This window comes from Eleutherodactylus coqui, chromosome 5, assembly GCF_035609145.1.
Source record: "Eleutherodactylus coqui strain aEleCoq1 chromosome 5, aEleCoq1.hap1, whole genome shotgun sequence".
Lineage (NCBI taxonomy): Eukaryota > Metazoa > Chordata > Amphibia > Anura > Eleutherodactylidae > Eleutherodactylus > Eleutherodactylus coqui.
In genome coordinates this window covers 211,763,781-211,783,072 of record NC_089841.1, presented here as the reverse complement: position 1 = coordinate 211,783,072, position 19,292 = coordinate 211,763,781, and the positions used below count along the sequence as shown (strand labels likewise).

Genomic DNA, 19,292 nt, shown 5'->3' with positions numbered 1-19,292 from the left:
AGGGTACATACATGTATATAAGTGATGCCCTCGGCATCTCTGCCACACAGATTCTGTAAGCAGCCATGCAAAGGGCATTAGGCCGGGTTCACAAGAGTGTATATTGCTGCATCATGCCACAGCAAGTACGTGATGGCACTGGGTACTTGCTGAGTGCCATCAATCGCCATGTAGTATCTTGGCGCAATTCATGTGAGCGGCTATATGACTGTCTTAGATTGGTACCACGTGTATGCTGTGACCATATGTTTGTGTGAGACAGCCCTGACACCGATCAAACACAAAACACACCCATAACAAAAAACAACACACAAGAATGTGCACGTGCAGCTTTTTTTTTTTTTCTACCCATGTTGCTAGGCAATGTGATTTTCACACAGCGTATTATATGATCATGCGGCCCCGGCCTTAACCGTTCGCAGGGTTTGTGCACATTATGCTGTTTCCAGCAGTATTGGTTTTGACGCCCTTCGTGTAATACATGGATGGCCATAGTCTACTAAGAGTGAAGACCACCGTGGCTCATTCGGCCGGGTCGCCACTTCACATCTATATGCCCAAGCAGAAAACCCTTTTAAAACAAACAGAATCACAGATTAACCCTTTCCAATCCAATTTGTATCCCAGTTTTCCTAAGGGGTTTACTTTTTTCCTGCAGTTATACAACAGCGCTATCTGCTGGCTAAAGCCAGTACTGCATGACGTGAGACATTGGATAGGCTCTGACAGCATAGAGGCTGACAATATACAGTAAGAGAACCCCGACGGACGTCTTCCAACATCGGAGCTGCACAGCCCTAAATCATAATGTCTTTAGATGTCAGTAGGGCAGCTCCGATTATACACAACTTTCCATAAACCAAAAGTACTTGGCGATTTTCTATCTAGGAAACCCAAAAACTTTTTCGCTTTTGTCTGGTTTCCTATGAAAGTTGATATGAATTTACCTTGTATGTTAAAAAAAAACAAGGCCTGTCTAGAGTATCTGCTGAAACTGGACTCCAGCATCCAAGCACTTTTGTATGAGGGTCTGCATATTGGTGAAGACATTGAAATATGAGACAGCAACCTCCCCCAGTGTCTGGTCTTTGGGGGCGTCAATTGTTCACAGCTCACTGCTGCATACACGGCTCCTCAGTGAACCCCATAAGAAGTCAGCTGGCATCAGGATTGGCGATCTCAGATGCCAGACTTTTTTTTTTTTAAGTAATAAGATCAGAGGTACGAGAACTAAGTCATATGTGGAGACCCTCCACCCACCCCCGCTCTCCCTCCAAATATTACCACCAGACAGTAAATACTCCCATCATATTAGTAATAAACATAATCATTATACATAGAAATATCATCCCAAAATTCAAGGTCCGCCCAAATATTTCTGTTACACCATGACCACTACAACCAAATACCACCCTAGTGTTACTGAATAAAAACACTACGCAACGACCAATGTTTCCACTACACCAGGCCCAAATATTACTGCCACACCTATGACCACTACCGTTATCACTGCCTAGTGACTGTTATCCCCAAACAGTTACTGAATAAGAACCACAGTACAAAGGCCAATATTACCACCATCAGCGACCATGTAGCAGTAGATACCAGTTCTACACAAGCGCTCTATAGAGCGTATATGTGATTATAGTACCGTTATATCCAGTAATCACAGGTGACAGTCCTCTCTGGCTGGAGTTTTTCACTTTTCCATCTGGCCCAAACCTCCACGATGACTTCTTCCAGCCAGACTTGTCTCTGCAAAGTTTGCAACACAAGACATCTTTGGTTCCTCACTTTTCCAGCATCCCACTAACATTTTCCGCAGCGTGAATACACTCTCCATTTTGCTGCTACTCTGAATTCTGTGCCTGCTGCTGCCCTATCTGCCATTATTACCTGCTATGTGGCATGGTAGACCCAAATACTGTACTTCAGATTGAATGCTGTAACTACCGTGTTTCCCCGAAAATAAGACAGTGTCTTATATTAATTTTTCAAAATGGTTTAACTTTTTTCATGTATAGCTGCCTGGACACTATTTAAATTGACTTTTTAAATTAACTGTTAGCAGGGCTTAATTTTGGAGTAGGGCTTATATTTCAAGCATCCTCAAAAAGCCTAAAAAATCATTTTGCATCCTCAAAAATTCAGAAAAATCATGCTATGTCTTATTTTCAGGGAAACAGGGTACGATTAACAACCCCTTTAACCCCCCCCCCCCCCCCCAAAAAAAAAAAATAGACACAAAACACCTTTGAGAAGAATATCGCCAACTAGATATTTTCCCTTCGGGGGTCAATAATGTACCACACAGTAATAGTGCCATCTGCGTACGACACAAAGTAATACGGATCATGTCAGTGCCAAACAGTACAGCAAGTGTTTTCTTAGCGCTGCAACATAGTAACAACACTGACCATGGTGCCCCCACGAAAATAATAATGCCCTATGGGTGCGCTCTAGAAAGTAGCAGGACCCTCATTTATCACTCTAGACAGTATAACACCCCTTGAAGTCAATAACATTCCATATTTGCCCCTTGAAGAGTAATACCAGTGAGTCCCGCCTCTTAAAGGTAATGCCAGTGTGCCCTTTAAATGCAATTACATTTCTCATTGCCCCCTTAGTTCCCTTGCCTCTAGAGCTGCCCTTTAGAGCCTTTAGTTATGGTGCCCCCACACACTGCAAGAGTACCCCCAACTCCCGATGACAGCAGGACACAGTAAACAAAAAAAAGCAGCACGCCCAGCTCCGCCCACCTCCAACAGTCCGTCCTAGCCCCACCCCCTCTATAGTACAGGACATTCTACTGTAGAGTGAACTTAGAGGGGGCGGGGCCAGGGGAGGCTGTCTATTATACACTCATCATTCAGGATTTTATCGTTCAGTACTGAACGGCCGCTGTGTTATTGAATGGAGAGGGGTGCGGGAGCGGGAGGAGAGAAATCACCTGCAGCTGCCCCGCTGTGAAGCAAGAACACCCGCTCCTGTACAAAAGTATGTGAGCAGGTACTTGTGGGGACGAGCGTCGGCATCGTTTGCTTAGGTACATCTTTAGTTCAATGTGCAGGCGTATCAGAGCCAGATTGGCTTAGATACATCTGCACAGCCTTATCAGCTTAGACACCTCTGTACAGCAGAGGTATCTATGCCAATCATGGGCGATACGTCTGCCGAGCTGCTGTATCACACGAGATCGGCTTAGATACATCAGCTCGGCAGACAGTATCACACATATGATAGTTGCCCCCAGCAAAGACAGTGACCCCCCAGCAATCGCCCCAGCAGAGACAGTGACCCCCCAACAGGAGTTCACTCCTGTAGGCAAGTATGTATCTTCTGTATGGCTCATTTACAAAGCAGACAGTATATTACAAAGTGCTGTGTAATCGCCATACAGAAGTGCACACATGCATTTGCCACGACCAGACAAGCTTGTTTTGTGGTTGCATCTCGCCATCACGGCTACAGTCCACTTCGTTGAGAGGTTCGGTCGTTCAAGAGATAAAAAGGGGGAAGATTTATGAAAAAAAAAGTGCTGCAAAAAAACCCCAAAAACAAACCACCAACAAAAAACGTCTCGTTTAACCAGAGCGCAGCTTTCATTCGTTATAGCGCTTGTGGGTGCATTCATACGTTGCTGATTTGCTGTAAATTTTTTCTACTGGATCTTAAAACTAAAAGTTGATTATGTCAATAAAGGGTTAAAATACATTTAACCCCTTGAGTGGCGGGTTTCCTACCACCCTGTCGTGCCCACCAGGGCAGGTTTTTTAAAATGGTCTAATCATTGAATTTCAACTAAATTTTGCAGTTGCGTCTCAAGAGCCATAACTTTTTCATTTTTCCATTGACATGGCCATATGAGGGCTTGTTTTTTGCGGGACAAGTTGTGATTTTTTAAACAGGGGGAGGAAAAAAAGAAATGGGGAAAAAAGAAAAAAAGGTGCCATGTCATTAAGGGGTTAAATAATGTATCAACTTCCTTCTCTGGGTCATTACGACACATGGATACCACATGTGTGATTGTATTTTTGATTTTTTCACAAAGTAAAGGGAGACAAGTGTTTTTATAATTTTTTAACTTTTTTTTTTCTTCTTTTTTTTTTGTCCCTTTAGGGGACTTCCACAGGGACCCATCAGGACCCCTGATCACATTCCGGGGGTCCGATGGTGACAGCCCTTTACATGCTGCAGTGACAGCCCTTTACATGCTGCAGTCACATAGACTCCAGCATGTAAAGGGTTAACACAGCAGAGATCGGAGGTTTTCTCTGATCTCTGCTGTAAGAGCTGGTACCTATCTGTCCTCTGACAGCTAACAACCAGCTCTCCCTGCCACAGAGACCATCGGCTTGCTTCTGACAAGCCGATGGTCTCTATGGCAACCTGTAAACAAAGCAGGAGATTGCCGGCAGATCGGCAATATCTTCTGCTGGTTTTTCAAAGCCCTTGCACTGCTCTGTGTGGGTCTGTGCAGGCAGAGCACACTGTCACAGCTTGTGGCATTGTGCTCTGCAGCTCCCATAGTGATACATAGCCCGTAAATCTTCCGGGCTATGTTGCTATGAGCAGTGGAGCTCGTCCCGGAAAATTTCCGGGCGTGCCACTCAAGGGGTTAAGGCAGTTGATTTATGTGCCAACTATATCTAGTTTTCACAGATTTTACCCCCCTTCAAATCAACTAAAAGGGTAAAATCCACCGCATGCACCAAAAATGCACCAAATTCTGCTGAAAGTCAATGATGTGTGAACGCACCTCGAAATATGAAACCTGCCCTGTGATTGGTTGCTACGAGCAACAAAGGCATTTTTCCATTTAGACAGTTTTAAATCTGAACCATAATCTTCTGCCAGGTGAAGCATAGACAAATTACAAGGTTATTGCAGAATGTTTGGGGTTTCCTGGTAGGAGAATCACTCTGTATAAGTGAGATAAGGAACTCTGTAATGTATCTTGTCTGAGAAAAAAAGAAAAAAAAAAAAAAAGTCTTTCTTCACTTATCAGACATTTCCTACCCCCCCCCCCTCCTTCCCTCTCACTCACTTTAGCTTCACTTAGGGAGAAGGTACAGATGCCCATAGAAGACTATGGAGAGGGCAGGGGGAGTGAAAAAAGAACATAGCATGTTCTATTTTACCGCATCTCTATAGGTGCACACAAAACGCTGTACATAGTGACATGGTGTGTAATTGCGTAAGCGCAAAAAGCAGGAAAAAAAACAAAAACAGGAAGCCTGTGCATGACAGCGTGCACGAGATACGCTGTCATGCGCAGGCAAAAATTGCTGCTGTACGCAGGTCCAAACGCTGTGATATATACTCAGGTTTACCACATGCTGGTGTGAGACTGCCTAAGGGTGGTTTCACACCTATGCTCGGGGAACCAAACAGCGTAGAACAGACCCCATTGACTATAATGGTCTAACGGTCATGTCACCTTCCATACACACAAAGAAGAGGAGAGCCTATCTCATCTCTCTGTAATACACCCTCAAACATCCAGTATTGAGCTTATTATAGAGCAGTAGTACTGAGCAGTGTAGCGGTGATCCCAGAAATGGAGTGGAAGAAAAATCTACTAGAGCCTTTCGCTAGGTCTGTGACTGCTTCTCTTAGCTGCTTCCTCCTCAATTTTATGGGCAACTGTAATCTGATCTCTCAGTGAAACAAAAAAGCCATGTTCTCTCTAAAAGAGAGGGAGATCAAGGCAGAAGCGATGCCCGATAAGTGGCAAGAGAGGCATTCTTATCTAATAAGACAAATTACTACTTTTTTTTTGTTATAGTTGCCTGTTCTACTGACTTATGAAAAAGTTGCTTATAATTGTAGGTAGACTTTAATGCTGCAGAAAGTAATCCATGGGAGGCGGTTCACAGAGAGATGAGGAAGGAGATGCTGGTAACCAGCATTGTGCAATCAACTCAATTTATTATCAGTGGCAATTCAGGAAATGAAGTAAGTGAAGATGTGTTCTATGAATGTGAGAAATGATGTAAGACGCCGACCTTACCATATCTGAAATGTAGAGGATGTCCCCTTCATCGAAGTACAACTCATCAGGCTGCAAGAAAGTACATAGAAGCTCAATCATAATGTAACTGGAAGGTAAAGATCACAGTATCTGTTACATGTTCATGTCTGCCTGCTGCCCACTAGACTAGGGTAGTGTATGGGTCCTTATATACAGGATGACCTGGAAGGCGCAAATGCCCGACAGCTCGGCCGAGCGAGGATCGGTACTGTGCTTCCATGCAGCAACGAACATCACTCAGTGAATGGAGGCAGAGCGGGTCGGGAATTGTTCCTTTCCTAACAGGCAGTCCCCGCGCGAGCCGCCGACCGCCCCAGCCCCCCGCGCGAACAGCCGACCGCCCCAGCCCCCCGCGCGAACAGCCGACCGCCCCAGCCCCCCGCGCGAACAGCCGACCGCCCCAGCCCCCCGCGCGAACAGCCGACCGCCCCAGCCCCCCGCGCGAACAGCCGACCGCCCCAGCCCCTGCGCGAACAGCCGACCGCCCCAACAATCGCTCATACCGTATTCTCGCTGATCGCGGTAATCTGAACGATTTGCCGCTCCGTGTAAAAGGGCCCTTAATAAAGCTGGCATACTTCTCACCCATCGCCAGACCCGGTGGCTCGTGACCAAGCAGCCGGCTCTCATGTCTTTATTAACACCTAGACGGCACCACTCCCTGACCTGTGGCTCATCGTATACAACCATGCTATAATACAGCGATTATACTAATAACCTCATAAACTGGGAGAGGAATCCAGGTACATACCGTTCTGGGTTCAAACGTGTACAAGGCCCGGAATACCTTTACTTGGCCTGAGGAAGAAAAAACAGAGAAATGAGCAAAAGTAGTTATCATTCATCCAACTAAGGCCTTCCTCACATGCGTTACAGTAAGCACTGCAATTTAAATTGTAGCGATTTGACTTTCACTTCCGGACAGTATTGGTATTGCAGGCAAAGTTCCTATTCCCCTTTAATGCCTGTAATACCAATACTGGCCACTACAGCAGGAACAGAGCTGTCTGCTACCGGCAGAAAATAGTTAAACAACGTAACAGCTGATCTTGGGGACAGACCCCTGCCAATTATTAACAGCTTATCATAAGAATAGGCCATCAATAATTTACAAATGGACAACCCCTTTCAGTTAAAGGTATTTTCCATAAATTTACTATTGATGGCCACTAGTACTCTGTTAGATGCTTTAAGTTAAAGGGTTTTTTCAGGAGTACAGCATGGATGACCTGTCCTCAGGATAGGTCGTCAATAGCTGATTAGCAGGGGTCCACCATTCAGGATCCCCGCTGATCAACTGATTCTTGGGCCAGCTGTCTGCGTAGCCAAGTAAGACATCTACATTGAGGGCGGAAGTGTAATACAAGGCATCACTCCCATAGATTTAAATGGGAGCGATGCCTTCTGTTACACTTCTGGCTCCGGACACAACAAGGACATCCAGCCTTGCTGCATAAACAGCGGGCCCCAGCTGACCGATGGGGATCCTGGCTGATCATCTATTGGGGGCATATGCCAAGGATAGTTCATCAATAGTAGATTCCTGTAAAACCTCTAAGTTATTGAAGCCATACTTCAAGCTTTTCTTAGAAAGTTAGAAAAAGTTCAAGTCAAGAACACAAAAGTAGTCTGGAAATGCAGTAAGAAAGTCACCGTGCAGCAACCGAGGACAAACTGCGGCCCGCGATGAATCATGTATGCCCAACTATACTGTAACAGCATGACAGGAAGCGAAGGAAACCAGTTGAGACATCTTTCCTGCGCCTCCGGCTATTTCCACCCTGCACAATAATGATGAGTAATACAGTCTTCAGAGCAGACAGATAACACGCGGCTCCTGTCATCCTCCCCGATTCTACGCGCCTTCACCCAGATCCCCAACGCCACCATCTCTGCTACATGGAATCCTGTATGGGGGTCCCCCTACTGGTCATGGCAGTGCCACCTTCTGCCCCCCCCCCCCCCCCCCCTCTATATTGTGTCTGGGGCGCAAGCACACAGGTGTACGCCATTTTTGTCTGTGACAAACAGTATGTGTATTCGGGCTCAGTCCCGCAGCCGTGTGAAAGTCTATGGCTACTCAGGGCAGCAAATTGCGCCCAACAGCGTTTTTCACTTAGCAGCGTTCCATATTACACGCCGCACATACGCAGTGTATCAAGTATGTTCAGCGTTCTATACACCCATAGAGAATAGGGCTGTACGCACGCAATACGTGGTAAAATAAAATATGTTGCCCCCCCCACGCAATAAAAACTGCTAGTGTGAAAATTTATTTTCATCGACCCCACTGACCACGTATTATATGCGGTCAAGTTACGTTCGTGTGATTGAGCCCTCTGGCTGCGCTATATTCTTCCCCGTTCTCAGGATTAATGGGTTCGCAGCAGGTGGCTCTCCGCCCACCGGATACTCCGCACATATCCTGTAGACAGGCGATACGTTAGTCTCGTCAGACAACCCCTTTAATAGAACCGTGCGAAAGGGCGGTATGGCGACTGCCGTGAGAAGCTGTACGGTGAAGTCAGCTTTTATTACTAGAACATTAAGGCCGGCTCACACGAGCGTCCGGTAAACCGCTACATATAACCCGCTGTGCGAGCAGGCGTATCACCACGTACGGCAGCAATTTTTGAGAGCACGTCTCACGCACGCTGTCATGCGCAGTCTCCCCGGTTTCTTTTTAATTTCCCGCTCTATCGCTTAGTGACGGTGCGTATGAACTCAATGTTTTCACTCCTGTGATGTTTGCCTATGGAGCCATCTTTTTATCGCGACGCACGAACTTGCGATGTGATGCATTTTTAACATTAGAACCTCCTATTAAATTTTCGTGCAAGAAAACCGCGAGGCGGCAGCGATGCGGAATTACTCTCAGGAAGGAGCAGCACCGACACTCAAGAATCGCAGGAACAAAGACGCAATTTTATCACAGTAAAGTTGCGCTCGCCAGTGTAAAGGAGCACGAAGGCTGGGTTCTCACACGCCGGAATCCCGCGGGTTTTGAAGAGGCCTGGCCACTCGCTTTTCCATTGCGGCTGGCGCTCCCATAGAGAGCAGCGGAATAAACAAAACGGACATGCTGCGGCCAGCGAATCCGCGCCGCAGTGGCGGCTTTACCGCAATGGATTCGCCGTCCTGTGTGGACAAGATTTCTGACAAATCTCGTCCACATGGCTGGCTATCCCCGGAATTAGCGGCCACAGGCCGATTGGCCGCGGCAAAATTCCAGACGGAATTTCCACGGCAAATCCGCCCTGTGTGAACCCAGCCTTAGGGTTTGCTCTAACAATGAAATTCTGCTGCGGAATCGGCACATATAGCGCGTCATATCCGCACCTGCCGGGGGTCCCATTCATCTGACCAGTAATGTAAATGACGCAGATTTATAACATCACATTATACGCCCCTCTGAAGGGCAGTGCTGTTAGGGGAGAAAACGAGGGGGGTGGCTTCAGATGGAAAGAAAATGGCGCATTACTACGGAAGAGTATATATTAGTAAGTTGGCAAGGGCCCACTATATACACTGCCTTACAGAAGAAACGACCCACCATGAAGAGGTTATTGCGGCGTATGATTTACAAGTTATGCAATTGGTGCATTTTCCGGGAAAAATAAAAAATAAAAAAATTCTGATTCGGGGAGCGTGATAAAGGGAGCACCGGGCCGCGAAGCTTACTGTGAAGACGCTGCCACACCCACGGAAACAGCTCTGTGCGCGGATAAAGATTAACGAGTGAAGATGCCATCGAGCTGCACATGTGCCTACGGAGAGCAGTTAGCCTTCCCGCGGTAAGAACTCAACGGGACGCCAAAACTGGAGCTCGAATTTGGAGATTCTCGACAGTAGAGCAAAACCTGCATCGTTGTAGCGGGGGGGAATGGAGCACGGATGAACGCCGCAACGCACAGATCGACGCAACCGCCATCATACAGCTCCACAATCGATATCCCGCGGAGTGCCTGGACAGGTTTGGATGCGCCAAAGTCAACGATGACAACTTCTGGTTGGCAGGTTTATGGTCAAGTTATGAAGACCCTCACACCACATCACGGTGCTGTACACTTGGCGCTGCTCCAAGGCTACCCGGCGTGGTAAACGGTACAGTGTGGCGTTCACCGATGCATCAAGATTCTGTCTTAGCAAAGATGATCAATGAGCGAGGGTCCGGAAGAGATGGGGCAATCGAGCTGATCCTTTGGGGTGCCACACAGCTCGTCAATGTGGAGCCATGGTTTGGGGTGCAGTCAGCATCAACAGCTGATCTCCTCTGGTACACATCGGGCACACCGACGGCACGCCTGTACACTGCCATATCCTCAGGACATACCCAATGCCATTTTCCAGCAGGTAGACAACACGTGGCCCCATACAGCGATAGTCAGCACCGCTTTGGTTGGCTTATAAATGGGCACGGTTTAAGGCTATAGGTTGGCATTATTCAGGCGCTCTATGACAGCGCCGCTATCTCTCTTCATACAGTGCGGCGTTAGCTGTTTATTACAGCTGACACCCGCGGGCAATAGCCACGATCGTCCGTACGGCCGATTGCAGCTGTTAACCCTTTAAATGCCGCTGTCAATTCTGACAGCGGCATTTAAATCCCCCGAACGATGCTCATGGGTCCCGTACGGCCCCCTGCGGCGAGATCGGGGGAGCCGTGCAGGTGTCATGGAAGCCAGGGGCCTTCTAAAATGCACCAGGGCTGCCTTGGGAGACTGCCTATCAAGCCATGCCCGTGGGGTGCCTTGATAGACTGCCTGTCAAAAAGCAGTATGACCAAAAATACGTGTTTGGTATCGCTGCGTCTGTAAAAGTCCGATCTATCAGATTAAAGCATTATTTACCCCACATGGTGAACGTGGTTTGAAGAAAAATAAATAAATAAGCCAGAAATGCACTTTTTTGGTCACCCTGTGTAATAAAAAGCGATCAAAAAGTCAATTGTTTGCAAAAATGGTACCAATGGAAACGACAGGACATACCGCACAAAATGAGCCCTCATATAACTATGTCAATGGAAAAATTAGTTACTGTGCGCAGGAAATGGGCACAAAAAAAAATATCTTAAAAAAAAAATAAAAAAAAAAAAAAATACAGTAGTACAGCAAAAAAAAACAACAAAAAAAACTATACAGTTTGGTATCGTAGTAATCGTACCGACCCATAGAATAAAGTTATCAGGGCATTTTTGTTGCAGTTTGTTCACCGTAGAAACAAGACGTAATGAAAGATGCGGAATGTTGTTTTTTTTCCCATTTCTCTCCACTTATAATGTACTGAAAAACTTAAAAAAAAATTCTATGGTACAATAAATAGCACCACTGAAAACTACAACTCGTCCCACATAAAACAAGCCCTCATACAGCGACGTCGATGGGTAAATAAAGGAGTTATGATTTTTTAAAAGGGAGGAGGAAAAAAAACTAAAATGGAAAAAAAAAAAAGCAAACAAGCTCCGTCACTAAGAGGTTAACCCCTTCCCAACAGCCATACGGATATATACATCCTACCCGTATTCGCCCTGTGCAGTTAGGATGTATATAGATGTGCATCACTTCTATGGGACGGCGATCCTCAGGCTCGTGTTTTATACGGTCGGAGAATTGCCAGCGCTTCCCACCGATTTCAATGTGAAACCGCGGACGCCATGAGCGCTCCTCTAAGGGCCATTAAAAGCAACTTCCGAGGGAGCGGCAAAAAAATAGAACACGGCGCCACCTTTTTTTCTCAGACTAAGGGTGACTACCCACCATAGTTTTTTTTTTACTGCGAAATTCGCAGCGTTTTTTTTCTGCAGAGGTCTATGGGACTTGTAATGTTAAAAATCGCAATCACGCAAATTCACGATAAATTATGATTTTGCGTGATTGCAATTTTAATATTACAAGTCCCATAGACCCCTGCAGGAAAAAAAAAACGCAGTGAATTTCGCAGCAAAAAAACCCCGTAGTAGGTAGCCACCCTTAATTCAGAAGAATGGCGCTCATATTCCTACGGGTTTTGTGCATCTCGCAGCACAGGAGGTTCTCGCCGTGGGACTAACCCCTTATGGGGGTCAAAAGACGGCAACAGAAAATTAAGGAAAACTTTTTTTTCAAAGCATTACTACATGAAAAAAAATTACATATATAGAAATATTTGGTGCGGCTGTAGTCGCGTGAACGCCGTGACAACGGAACACCCCAAAATAAGGGAACTTTTTCCATCACTCCCCACTTGAAGTTCTTCAAAGCTCGTGCCCCCCGGGGATGGAGGGGTTAACAGTACACCGCAGTACCTCCTCGGCCAGGTAGTGCAGCGGGGAGCGGCGGCCGTCTACAATGGGCTGAGTGTCAGGAAGTGCCGCCGCTCCCCAGCAGTGCCCAGACCCCGCACACTGCAGCCCTGCACGGGCGGCCTGTCTCACCTGGCTTCGCCGGTTTCGGTGGCGGCTTAGACATGGTGTGAGCGGCGGGCAGAGCTGACACGGCGGGAGGAATCCGGTGATGGCCCGTAGATGGAGGTCACTGGTCCGCCCGAGAATAAGGAAGTGATCGGCGGGCGGCGAGGGGAGGAGCCGCTGCATGTCCCCGCCCCCTCCACGCAAGCATCACCGCCGGGTATACACAGCTGGCTCATGTCATATGTACATACAGCCGTCTCATATATATATATATATATATATATGAGACGCACAGCCGGCACACCTCCATGTACATACAGTTGTCGCATGTCACACACACTATATATATATAATGTCTGGCTCATGTATAGCTCGGATTATATATATATATATATATATATATATATATATATATACACACACATACATACACACACACACATATATATATATATATATATATATATATATATATATATACACACACACACACACAGCTATTCACACAGCCGGCTCATGTATAGCCCTGTCATTTATATGTATACACAGCCGGCTCATGTCATTCAGCCCTACATTAAAGATCCCAAAGTCGTGGGCGTGCACCTCTGTGGCCCCCCCGAGTCTTCCCAATGACTGCCTTCATAGCCCACCAGGCATCACATACTCCCCTGCAGTCCAAACTTTTCGGACGATGCAGGCACAGTCAAGAACTAAGCCGAAGAGCAGTCACATGTAGTGTAAGCCCATGGCACGTATGTAGACCGCATACATGTACTGTGAGGGGGGGTTGCTGTCATCAAGGGGAATAAATGAAGATTTAAAAAATCCCCCGCTGAACAGTCTGCTTTCACCCCCAGACCAGATGCAGAGGACTTTGGACACGTGACCTGTTCCAGAACCACTGCAGCTCATGGCAGTCTGGATTGAGTACAAGAAAAAATGAAGTCCTGGAATCCGGTTTTTCAGTCCTCCATGGATCACACTTGTTTTTCCAGCACATCCCTAGACTGATATCTGGGTGTATTTGTAGGCCAAGTCATCACCATGAACAGTTTGTCATGTTCAACCCGTGGCTGAGCCATTTTTGCAATGTAGTAGGGCAGAGAGTGTTAAAGGGGTTGTCCCGCGGCAGCAAGTGGGTCTATACACTTCTGTATGGCCATATTAATGCACTTTGTAATGTACATTGTGCATTAATTATGAGCCATACAGAAGTTATTCACTTACCTGCTCCGTTGCTAGCGTCCTTGTCTCCATGGTGCCGTCTAACTTCAGCGTCTAATCGCCCGATTAGACGCGCTTGCGCAGTCCGGTCTTCTCCCTTCTGAATGGGGCCGCTCGTGCCAGAGAGCTGCTCCTCGTAGCTCCACCCCGTCACGTGTGCTGATTCCAGCCAATCAGGAGGCTGGAATCGGCAATGGACCGCACAGAAGACCTGCGGTCCACCGAGGGTGAAGATCCCGGCGGCCATCTTCGCAAGGTAAGTAAGAAGTCACCGGAGCGCGGGGATTCGGGTAAGTACTATCCGGTTTTTTTTTTAAACCCCTGCATCGGGTTTGTCTCGCGCCGAACGTTTCGGCGCGGGACAACCCCTTTAAGGCAGCGGAATGCAGTCCTAAGCTCTCACTCAGGACCTTTAGGTTGCCGGTTCAGTCCCCGCTTGGTCCAGGTAGCCGACTCAAGGTTGACTCAGCCTCCCATCCTTCTGAGGTCAGTAAAATGAGTACCCAGCTTGGTGATGGTGGTGGTGGTGGGGGGGTAAAGATGACTGGGGAAGGCAAACCACCCTGCAAAAACAGTCTGCCAAGAAAACATCAAAATGTACTGTCACCCTCGGTCACGACTCAGTGCTCACACCAGGGGACTTTACCTTCTACCTAGGTGTCATTATCCTGATGAAAGCATCCACCACCATTAGGGAATATGGCTGTCTAGTAAATCCACATGCATGCCCATAAGCCAAGGTTTCCCAGCAGAACATTGCCCACAGCAGCACAGTACCTCCTCCAGCCTGTCCCATAGTACATGCTGGTGCCATCCCCAGGTAAGTGATAGACACGCACCCAACTGTCCACCTGATGTAAAAGAAAACGGGATTCATCAGACCAGGTAGCCTTCTTCCATTACTCCATGGTCCAGTTCTGATGCTCACGTGCCCGTTGTAGGCGCTTTTGATGGTGGACAGGGGTTCGCATGGGTACGCTGAATGGTCTGTGACTACACATGAAGCTGCAATGTCAGTGTTCTGACACCCTTCTATCAGAGCCTGGTTTGGAGTGATCATAGATGTTGAGTTCACCAGGTTTACCGCTAATTGCTGTGCTTCATCTCTTCTTGCCATAAAATCACGATAAGTACAGCCAAAGCATGGCAGTTAGTGGGAAATCGGGTGGAATTACTGCAATTCAGCTGCAACATGTAGGAGAACCGACCTGTTCTATGCTGCCCTTGCATAGGGTAATAGTCTGAGGACAGATCGGCTTTAAAGGGAACTTGCCATGATGAAAATAGTGTCTGATCTGCAGGCAGCATGTAACACAGAAGGGCGAGCTGAGCAGACTCATATACGGTTTTGTTGAAACACTTTCAACATCACATGTATTTTATTCATTTATATCTGTACTCTTTCTATACTTAGGACCGCCTACTGGACTCCTTTCAGAGGTTGACAGCTGTCTGTGTATACATGGTCATATAGGAAAGGCTGTAAATCACTGATAGGAGTCCAGTGGGCGGTCCTATTAGAGGATGACAGCTGTTTGTGTATACACGGTCATATACAGAAGGCTGTAAATCACTGATAGGAGTCCAGTGGGCGGTTCTATCAGTAGTTGACAGCTGTCTGTGTATACACAGTCATATAGGAAAAGCTGTAAGTCACTGATAGGAGTCCAGCTGACGGTTCTATCAGAGGTTGACCACTATTTGTGTATACAGAAGGCTGTAAGTCACTGATAGAAGTCCAGTGAGCGTCCTATCAGAGGTTGACAACTGTTTGTATGCACGATCATATACAGAAGGCAGTAAGTCACTGATAGGAGTCCAGTGGGCGGTTCTAGCAGAGGTTGACAACTGTTTGTATACACGATCATATACAGAAGCCTGTAAGTCACTGATAGGAGTCCAGTGGGTGGTTCTATCAGTGGTTGACAGCTGTCTGTGTATACACAGTCATATAGGGAAAGTTGTAAGTCACTGATAGGAGTCCAGCTGGCTGTTCTATCAGAGGTTGACCACTATTTGTGTATACAGAAGGCTGTAAGTCACTGATAGAAGTCCAGTGAGCGTCCTATCAGAGGTTGACAACTGTTTGTATGCACGATCATATACAGAAGGCTGTAAGTCACTGATAGGAGTCCAGTGGGTGGTTCTATCAGAGGTTGACAACTGTTTGTATACACAATCATATACAGAAGGCTGTAAGTCACTGATAGGAGTCAAGTGGGCGGTTCTATCAGTGGTTGACAGGTGTCTGTGTATACACAGTCATATAGGGAAAGCTGTAAGTCACTGATAGGAGTCCAGATGGCTGTTCTATCAGAGGTTGACCACTATTTGTGTATACAGAAGGCTGTAAGTCACTGATAGAAGTCCAGTGAGCGTCCTATCAGAGGTTGACAACTGTCTGTATACACGATCATATACAGAAGGCTGTAAGTCACTGATAGGAGTCCAGTGGGTGGTTCTATCAGAGGTTGACCGCTGTCTGTGTATACAGAAGGCTGTAAGTCACTGATAGAAGTCCAGTGATCGGTTCTATCAGAGGTTGACCGCTGTCTGTGTATACATGGTCATATAGGGAAAACTGTAAGTCACTGATAGGACCTCCCACTGGACTCCTAAGTATAGAAAGAGGAGGGCTGAATAAAATACGAGTTATACTGGATGCAATCTGATACAGTTCCCCCATATCAGTGACAGACACATTCTTAGGTGTCAACCTGGTTGAGATGCCTACAGGGTGATCCTTTCACGGTCCACTGAGTGGGCATGGTGTGGTGTGATGGAGTTGTCCTACCACTTTCTCCTGGTCACTAATCAGTTCCGATACGGTGCGTGGGTGGCTGGGGTGAGGGTTATTATGGTAATAAGAGGAAGTCTTGATCTCCGCCACACAATGAAGCTCAGTGTAAACCATCACATGGAACTACTGGCAGGGCGCTCAGCATTCATACAGGAGGGGATACTTCTCTGTACCAGCTGCTACACTCAGCTTCCTTTGTGGCAGAGATCAAAACATTCTTCTATGAAACTGGATATTCATTCCCAAAGAGCATCATATACATTGTATCACATTTACACATATATGATAGATATTACTCACACAACACACAGAAGGGGATTCACTATGAATGGGGAATATAAAGGAAGGACTTCTTCCTGCTGGACTCACTTCAGACTTTCGCTCAAAAACTACGTATGTGCTTGCAGCCTCTAAGGCTATGCTCACACGGGCAGAATCCACGTTGGCCCTAAGGACCCCCCCCCCATACATATTAGTGTTCAGTTGTCCAAACCAGCCAATTGTAACGTACATGGGGACCGCTCAAGTTTCCCCTGTTGGATAATGTTGTGGAAGAAAAGGATTGGGGGCGTCTGGCTGCAGTTTATCTCTCTGAACACAGAAACGTTTGGCTGAACCAAACATTCACGTGTATGGGGAGCTGGAGGAGACGGCTGGCAGATGAACTGTTGAATGTATACGGCCACCATGCGGTTGTATTCCCACAAGCGTATTTACGCGTGCAATATGCAAAAAATAGAACCCATTGATTTCAAAGGGTTTGTTCACATATGCGTATTTTGTGCAGTAAAATGCACTTGCGCATACAAATACATGGTGCAAATGCGTACGCATACACGTACTCACTCGTGCGAATACGGCATGATTGGCGTTGCGTTTTTTCCGTGCCTGTTTCACTGTAATTTTTTGCTAATGTGACCAAACCAATTGAAATTAATTAGTTCTATTCACTGCACCTGCAAAATTATTAGCACATAATATGCTGAGCAAAGCTGTGAGTAAAGGCCCATTTACACGGAGCAATGATCGCTCAAAGATCGCTCCGTGTGAGTGACAGCTTTGAGCGATCTTTTTGCATAAACTATTAATTAGCTACTCAGCTACTTAAGAGTAATTAAGTGTGCAAATAAAGCCTTTAGCTGAAAGCCGTTAATAGCCGGAGGGCTGTTATCTGCTTTCAGTTCCTTTGTTCTCCAGCGGGAAACAATGCTATCAGCACTCCTCGTGGATAACTGCTGATAAGGCTGAGCAACGATTTTTAGGTTGGCCTGAATTTAACGATCAGCTAGCAGTGCACGAAATGTGCACGATGGCTGCGCGTTTAGACGCAACGATGATCGCTCAAACGATTGTTTTTAGCGTTTTTTGAGTGATCATCGCTCCGTGTAAATGGGCCTTAACCCTTAAGGCCCATTTACACACACAGATAATCTTTCAAAAGATTGAAAAAGCAGCGATCATTTTGCATAAAGTACTAATAGGCACTAATTGCTGTTAGTACTTTACCAGCTTCATTTGCATACAAATGAGCTTCTGGAGGCTGTTACAGAACTCAGCAGGAGGTCTGAGCTTTGTAACTAGCTCCATTGTTCAGCCAAGGGCTGCTAAGAGAAAACAATGTAATCTCTAGCTCTCCGTGAAGAATTCAGCACCATGGACAGCAGACACACCAGAACTGAAAACCGTCCTTCAGCAGAAAACTGAAAGATGGGCTCATTTACACACAACGATTATCGCTCAAAAGATGGCTTTTGAGCGAATCATTGTGTCTAAATGGGCCTTTAGTCTCAGGCACTGGCAGGCCCAGAGTTCAGCTCCGCTATCGCTAAGTATTGCAAATGCAATGATCAGCATGTGAGAAGTGATGGGCGAGCCTGTTCCTCTAACATGAGCTTGTCGGATATCTGTGGGCGCCGATCATTATGTAACATTCATTCTCCTCTATACAGAAAGCAGAAGATACTGACCGAAGCAAACATCCCGCAACATGAATCATGCAATCTGAATGTTTCAGTGTTTGCTGACTCCTGTATCTTACATAGTAAAACATAAGCGGATTCTGTAGTGTAACTTCCCCAGATCTGGCTACAATAAGAAGGCGCCTATTATGGCAGAGCGGAGTTATGAGTACAGTCAGTAATCACCATCTACCATCCTCTAACATTAGATTGCGGAATTACACAATACCGATTTCCGAATGTAATGTAATTGGTTCAGGCACGCTTCTGTATTATGCCGACTGCAGACAGCAGGGTCTGATCCCGCAGAGGTCAGTGACCCCTGTGGACTGGTTAGGATTTATTCTCATCTGTGCTGTGGATGTGCCGGCGCCGCTCTAACACTTAGCGCAGTTGCGTACGAATGCCTCACATACCTAATGTAATTGTGTATGTACAGCGTCTATTACCTGCCCATAGAGAACAATAGGGCTCCATTGCACGTAATTCGCAGTAAAATAGAACACGCTGCATTCTTTTTTATGCGCATATTATATGCAATATGAAAATCAATGTACAATCATTGACTCCATTCACCGCCTATTATGTGCACGCATGTAATACGCTATTGAATTACGCTTGTGTAAGCCAGGCCTTACAGAAACTAGTCGGAGAGGAAGTTGCCTGAAAAAGTTAGTGCCCCTTTAGGCCTCCTGCACACGGGGGCCCGCATGTGGGATTCCCGAAGCTGAGTTTGTCCCAGTGACCCCTGTGTACCTGTCCGGCGGCTCCTGCACACCCTGCGGATCTACCGTCCGACACTCCTTCGCGCATGCGCAGTAGGCACCGGCACTCTGGAGTGGCGTGGATCCTGTGATACTTCCGCAGTGCTCACTGCAGAAGTGCCGC

The 19,292-nt window shown here is 46.7% G+C and overlaps 1 protein-coding gene across 1 annotated transcript in view; it reads right to left on the bottom strand.

Annotated features, from left to right (window-relative positions):
- Nucleotides 1–12,602, bottom strand: part of OSTF1 (osteoclast stimulating factor 1) — a 31,201-nt gene extending 18,599 nt beyond the window's left edge. Inside the window, exons 1-3 of the mRNA XM_066604158.1 lie at nt 12,447–12,602; nt 6,786–6,832; nt 6,014–6,064 (exon numbers count right to left, since the gene is read on the bottom strand). Coding sequence (XP_066460255.1) covers nt 6,014–6,064; nt 6,786–6,832; nt 12,447–12,480 — 132 coding nt within the window. The 5' untranslated portion in view covers nt 12,481–12,602. The remainder of the gene's footprint in view (nt 1–6,013; nt 6,065–6,785; nt 6,833–12,446) is intronic.
- Nucleotides 12,603–19,292: the final 6,690 nt, after the last annotated feature.